This window comes from Triticum dicoccoides, chromosome 2B, assembly GCF_002162155.2.
Source record: "Triticum dicoccoides isolate Atlit2015 ecotype Zavitan chromosome 2B, WEW_v2.0, whole genome shotgun sequence".
Taxonomy (NCBI): domain Eukaryota; kingdom Viridiplantae; phylum Streptophyta; class Magnoliopsida; order Poales; family Poaceae; genus Triticum; species Triticum dicoccoides.
The window spans coordinates 631,895,687-631,903,027 of NC_041383.1; the positions used below are offsets into that span (position 1 = coordinate 631,895,687).

Below are 7,341 nucleotides of genomic sequence, written 5' to 3' on the forward strand. Positions count from 1 at the left end.
TGGAACTGGTTTACCAAATCATTGTCTTCACCAACCTAACTGGTTCTATTTCCTCAACCCTTTCATTTCCTCATTACTGTGTTGAGTGTTTGTTCATATCTGTGTTTGAAGACTTTGACTGAAGACTTTCTCAATTTCCTCAGTTCAATTTCTTCAGTCTGTTTGTCTTCATCTTGTGTTATCCTATGATTACGCTTTCTGTACTCTGTGCTAGTCTTCATTTCATCATGATGACCATGCTTGTATTCTGTTATGCTTACTTTTGAGTACTTATTCCGCTGCTAATAGTTCTTCGCTAAGGAATTTCCTCACCGGCAAATTCCTTAGTGAAGAATTCATAAAAATCGCCTATTCACCCCCCCTCTAGTCGACATAATGCACTTTCAGCAAGTCCACGACGGTTAGCCTGGAGTCATTAATGGGTGTCCCCAAGTAGGTTGTGGGGAAGGAGCCCATGCGGCAATTAAGCCTATTGGAGATGGTCAAAGACTTAGCGGGGGGGGGGGGGTATCCCATCACCATCACATCACTCTTGTCGAAGTTGATCTTGAGGCCTGACATCTGTTGGAAGCAGAGAAGGAGGAACTTGAGGTTGGAGATATCAACCTCTGAGCCTTCAACCATAATGATAGTGTCGTCAGCATACTGGAGAATGGATATCCCGGAGCCACCGGCGAGGTGGGGAGTAATCCCACGAATATGGCCAGTGGCTTTCGCCTTATCAAGGATGGATGCCAGCACATCCACGACCATATTGAACAAGAACGGGGAAAATGGGTCGCCTTGTCTGACCCCACATAGGGTGGGGAAGAAAGGGCCAATCTCACCGTTTATGTTCACGGCCATGCGACCGCAAGAAACCATTTGCATGACTTGAGTGATCCACCGGTCGTCAAAACCCTTCCGAAGAAGGACCTCCCGAAGGAAGGGCCAGCTAACCGTGTCATAAGCCTCATCGAAGTCAATCTTCAGAAAAACCGCCTTGAGATTTTTGGAGCGGACCTCATAGAGGACTTCATGAAGGACTAGGACCCCATCCAGGATGTAACGGCCCTTAATGAAAGCTGGCTGATTGGGATGCGTCACACGGTCGGCCAGCAGGGTCACCCTATTGGCGTACCCTTTAGCTAGGATCTGGAAGATCACGTTAATGATTGTGATCGGTCAAAACTGACGAATGTCGGACGCCCCAGGAACCTTTGGGATGAGCGAGATGATCCCGTAGTTGAGGCGTTCGAGATCAATGGAGCCAACGTAGAACTCGTCGAAGATAGCTATGAACTCCAGTTTAATCACGTTCCAGAAGGTCTAGAAGAATTTAACAGGGAAGCCATCCGGTCCAGGCGCAGAGGAGGAGTTCATGCCCTTGATGGCATCCCAGACCTCCTACTCGAAGAAGGGGCCGTAAGGGCCGCGTTCTCCGCCTCAGACACCAACTGGGAGCCGACCCAACAATCGGGGGCAAGAGAGAGGCCGCTCCAAGGAGCAGCAGAGAATAAGGATCTATAGAATCCATCGACGTGGGACCGAATGTCGCGGGGATCTTGAAGTAGTGTCTCTCCATCCCACAAGAGAGGGATGGTGTTGCGTCTACGGTGGTCGTTGGCGATTGCCTGGAAGTATGCCGTATTCGCGTCACCCTTCAAGACCCAATTCTGGGCACCCCGGAGGCGCCAATAGGCCTCCTCATCGGTGTAGATCACGGAGAGCTGGTCTTCCAGGTCGTACTGGGAGAGCCACTCGTCCGGAGAGAGCCCAACCGAATCAGCGCGCAGGTCAAGGGCCTGGATCGCGGATAACAACATCTTCTTACGCTCATGAAGGTCACGACCCAGATTAGCGCCCCACCCCTTCATGAACTGACGTCCATGCTTCGCGCAGTAGTGCCACGAGTAAATGGCCGAGGGGGGCGGGGTGGGGGTGGGCGCGAGCCTCGATCCAGCGAGTGCCAACCGCCTCAATGAACCCGGTTTGGGAGAGCCAGAATGTCTCAAACCGGAATCAAGGGGGGACTGACGGACGCTCGTCAGCAGAAGAGAGGAGAAGGGGAGCATGGTCCGAGCTAATCCTGGTGATGGCACGGATGAAGGCTAAGGGGCAACGGAGGTCCCAATCCGGGGACACTAGGACCCGGTCCAGGACGGACTGGGTCGGGGGTGGCTTGCCGGTTTGTCCAGGTGAACCTGGCACCAATCCGATCAATCTCGCGGAGACCAAGGTCAGCAATGAAGTCATTGAACATCTTCATCCGAGCAAAGCAGACATTACCATTGCTCTTGTCCTCTGCCACGCGAAGGAGGTTAAAATCGCCACCAACCACCACCGGAAGGGAGGCCGAGGAGAACTTCCGGTGGAGCTCCTCGAGGAAGGCGGCAGACCGACTATGGTCTGCGGGCCCGTAGACGATGAAGACCTCCACTTGAAGTTGAGAGACCTCTCGAATAGCTCCATGCTCACAAAGAATTTCCCCCGGTCCATGCTTCCCACCTCAAAGGTGGCATCCTTTACGCCTAAAAGGATGCCACCCGAGTGGCCGGCGCTCCCACTAGAAGGGAGCCAATGCCACGCAAAGAGGTTAGGACTCAGATGGTCAAGCTCAGGGAGCGAGAACTCAAGACGCATGGTTTCCTGGATAGCGACAATTTCAATGTGTTCCTCACACAAGTACTCAATGAGTTGGCGGTGTCAGCCATCATGGCCGAAACTGCGAATGTTCAAGAACAGAGCACGCATTAAGGTGCCATTGGGGGGCTGCTTGACCCCAGGACGCGAGAGGCACTTTGAGCACGGAGAGCCGCGGTGCGAGAGCGAGTGCGGCCACGGATTTCGACCTCGCCCACCGGGGGAGGGGCACCTAACTGCCTCAACGCAGCCGGAGGGGGGGTCTCACCGGCCGAGGGTGGGACAGGAGGCAGGAGGAGAGCCGCACGGGCCTCCGCGACCTCCCATCCAGTATCTCGCGGGCGCGGATCACCGCAATCTGGACTAGGGGGGCAGCTTCCCCCCTAAAAATGATCACAGTGTCAGAGGCCACCTTTGCAAGGTTGCCAAGAGGGATCGACTCGAGAGCAGAGAAGGAGCAAGACGAGGCCGAAGGGGGGACGGCAGGCGTACCTGGCTCCAAGTTCCGAGCAGCAGCACAGATCTCCGCCCGCTCGGAGATGGGCAGAGCCGGACTACCCTCGGGGTGGGCCGCATCCAGCCGAGCACTCCGACGGGACGCAATCACCGGCGAGGAAGCCGACCGGCTGCGGCGAGAGTAGGCAGCTGACTGTGGAGGGGGTGGCTGGGCGGCCATGGGGGTGGTCACCCGAGCCTCCCCATCCGTGGTCAGGGCCCCTGCAGGGGAGGCCAGAACAGCGGGCCTGGAGCAGCTGAGGAGGATCGGAGCCGGTGTCGGAGCCAGGGATGGAAGCAGCAGAGACGGGAGCGCCTCGGGGGGAGGGGGCTGAGAGGCCGCGGGGGGCGACGCCGGAAGCGGGGCGCCGGCCACCGGGGCTACAGCCACCTCAGGGAGAGCCATCAGATCCATTTGCAGCAGACTGGTATCCGGAGTAGCGGCCAAGGGGGGGGGCAACTCCGGACCTAGTGTGACCAGAGCCACCGAAGAGGGAGAGCGCGGGGAAGAAGCCGGGCATATGACCAGGCCGACACTGGAGATGTCACTCGCCTCGGAGGTTGTCGCAGCAGAAACCGGGGGACCGCCGAGGGCCTGGCAGGGCGCGGCCTGGCGGCCCTTGCCCCCAGCGGCCGGAGGCGGAGGCGGAGGCGAGGGGGATGGGGAGCGGGAGTCCTCCGACCCTCCCCCCTCCCTCGTCATCGGAGCGGTGCGAGTGGGCACGGTGACGACCGTGGTAGTCTCCATCGGCCCCCGGGTTGCCACCGGCGGACCGGCGTCAAGGAAGCGGGGGCGGCCGGCGTGGTTGGGAGGCTCGGGGGAGATCCTGAGGTCGAAGCCCTGGTCGTTGAAGAAAACTCGGACGATGGTGCGGAGCTTGGAGGAGTCGAGGCACTTGAGCTTGACCCAGACCTCCTCCTCTTTGCGTAGCGAGAGCTCATCGACCACCACCACCTTACCCAGGAGACGGGACATCTGGCGGATGACGAGCTCAGACCGCGCAATATCAGGGAGGTCGGCGACAAGGATCCAAGCGGTGTCTAGAACGGCCACCGCCTGAGCATCAAGGACCGGCTCGAAGATGTCGACAACCAGCTGGTTGAGAGCGAGCGTGATCCGGCCACTGCGCGTCGCGTAGCCGTAGCTGACGGAGTGGGGAGTGAGGTGCCCGGCGGTGAGGGATTTTGGAGGAGTTCTCGAAGACTATTTCTTTCTTTTTGAACTGAAGTCTATATTTCTTTCGTAAGCAGGAGAAAGGAGAACTTTCAGCTCTCTTTTTTCACATGAACAATTCTGGTGTGTGGGGTGGTTTTTGCATAAGTGCAACTATTATTATTCAGGGAATCAGGGGCAACTGGTCTCAGACTCGGTCTTACATTCTATATCGGACGGTTTAGAGTGCATGATGGTAGACACACCATCGTCACTAACTCGCATATAGATGGTACGTATGCAGGTTGGCGGGTAGGCATGCAGACCGTCTGTCTGAAGGTGTATTGTGTACATGTCTTGACATCTTGCATCAACATTCATTCTGTTATTTGCGCATACGCAAGGGACACACGGCGTATGGAGATATTGATCACAATACGATCATAAGCAGTAAAGAAAAGAGCACGGTCTCTGTCTCATCTGTCAATCAGTCACTGTGTCACATGTATGCATGCATGTGCATGTGCACACAGCTAGTCATGTTAGGTACCTGTAGTACTTCTCACCTTGAGATGACAGCGGTTGGTACTTGCTAGCTTGGATTATTCTTGAGCCCGATTCAAGTATTAGCGGACGACAAATATCCTGCTCTGATGATCGAAAAGGCAAATATTCCGCTTTCGGCATGCGACAAAAATCTAGAGAAGTAGCAAGTGAATAGTCACCTCACCTTCGGAATTACTCGCTATGAAAAATGGTCCCGCCTCAGATAAGCTCTCCCTCTCTTCGCTGTGAGAACACTAGATAGACATATAGGTCTGAAGCTGTCGAACTCTGATAATGAGAAAGGAGGCCAGCTGTCGATCAGTGATTCGACCCAGGAAGAACGTATTCCTGTGCTCCCACAATTTTTGGACTATTAAAATGTTGCTAAAAAGTAAAAAAAAACACAACACTGATATGCATCTATCATATCATAAAAAATCAAAACAAACATCAGCCTGAATACATAGCTCAAGAAATAAATAAATATTAAATTCAACGTTGATAGTCATGTTAATGAGCCGAATTTGAACTAGCTACTTTTTTTTGCGAGTATAGCTAGGTTTGTCTTTTCCTTTGTGAAGTTGTATTTGAATTTGGATTAGATTTTTTTTGTAATGAGCGATATTTTTTCATTTACCTTTTGTTGTATATTTGGATTTCAAGACTTCTATATGGCAAGATTTCTGGATTTGAGAGTACCGACAATACCTCACACATGCCTTTTATGGTGAGGTTTTGCCTTTGAAGCTATTGGTATTTATTTTGGAAAGAAGGCTAGGTGTGGATCAGTGATAGGAACCTGGAAATATATACACAAGTGTACTTGGGATGACAAAATATTGATTATATGGCTAGGAGCGGTTGAAAGAGAAATAATTATTCTAACTTGATCAAACCATATCACTCCCCAAAAATAATTGTTTATCTAAAGCAAAAACTAACCATCACACTCTTTCTAATTTTTTTTATGTTTTTAAAATATATGACATTTTACACATTGTTGCAATTTCCAAGGGGTAACTCTACAGTTATGTTTACACGAATATGTCATTGAAATTTGTAAAGTTACACAGTCATGGAACCTGATTTTTTTTTCTTTATTTGACGAATCTCGATTTGCTGTTGATTAAAGTTTGAAAGTGGATCCCATCTTCTTTCTGTTTCGAAAGTCATCTAATTTACAACAGAGGGACGATTGTCTAGCTATGTACCCCCTCCGTTCCTAAATATTTATCTTTCTACAGATTTCAACTAGCGACTACATGCGAAGCTTCACTGGACTAGGGATTTATTTAATAATTTCAAGATGAGGTTCACTGTCACTATATTCTGAACCAGCTTATTAATGGTTTCCTTATATGGAAGTAACGGGAAGTTAGTGTTAACTGTTATCTTACTTAGGACGGGAAGAAATGATCAATTATCTTGTTAAGTTGTGTGTACTCCTGTGGGTGGGAGAATTAATTTTCCAGTTCACCAGGGTTCCCAATATCGTTTGCTTACAGGAATGCCTCGAAATGAGCCCGAATTTAAATTAATAAAGCCATAATCCGCAATGAGTATCAGGTAGCATGCTAGGGTTGCCAGTTATCATACAAGTGCTCCTTTTCTCCTCTCTTATAAAGTTACGAAAGTACGCAAGTCAATACAAATAGTTCAATACCAGTACTAAACTATAACATCACGAGAGTGAGACCATTCAAACAAACTACATGCCTATGTACAATTTCGATTCAAGCACAGTGCAAAAATAGTAAATTTGCAAATGTAATATATAAAAATAATGGAAAATAGCAAATCTTTTATTTATTTGGAGATAGCGGTACATTATGAGCACTCTGGCAATAACTAACTCATCACAAACATGTGACAATTACGACAACACATCATACACACACACAAGGAAATCCTTACGCACGCAGGTAACAGTGCGTGCTTGTACGTACGTAGAACCTGGAGAAGTAGTACGTAACTTCTCCGCAATCGAAATCCAGCCACACATAAAAACCAGCAGATGATTACGTAATCAAAGCACACAATTAAGTACGTGGTGGTACTTTAAATAGCCAATCATGCATGCATGCATGCATGAGATATGGCGGATGCAGGGTCCGGGCGGGCTCAGTTGGGGCACTGGAAGCCGGAGGGGACGTTCTTGCCGCAGTTGTTGAGGACGAGGCTGAGGGCGATGGGCAAGGTCAGGTTGATGCCCAGAAGGTTGAGGTTCAGCGTCGTGCACAGGCACAGCGCCGCCTCCAGGTCCGCCAGCCCCTGGATCAGCGAGCAGCACGGCTGCACCGGCGGGCTCCCCAGAGTCAGGTTCAGCAGCCCGAGCACGTTCGCGCACACTCCCAGCTTCAGCGCGTCCAGTGGGCACTGGGTGCTGTTTCCGCCCCCACCGTTGCCGCCGCCACCATTGCCACCGCCACCGTTTCCGCCGCCACCATTCCCACCGCCACCATTTCCGCCGCCACCGTTTCCGCCGCCACCGTTCCCGCCTCCACCATTGCCACCACCACCATTTC

General features: G+C 51.5%; 1 protein-coding gene across 1 annotated transcript in view; it reads right to left on the minus strand.

Annotated features, from left to right (window-relative positions):
- Window positions 1-6,589: 6,589 nt before the first annotated feature.
- The window catches only part of LOC119361064 (pEARLI1-like lipid transfer protein 1), a 1,084-nt gene continuing 332 nt past the window's right edge, over window positions 6,590-7,341 (minus strand). The window contains exon 2 of the mRNA XM_037626446.1: window positions 6,590-7,341. Coding sequence (XP_037482343.1) covers window positions 6,938-7,341 — 404 coding nt within the window. The 3' untranslated portion in view covers window positions 6,590-6,937.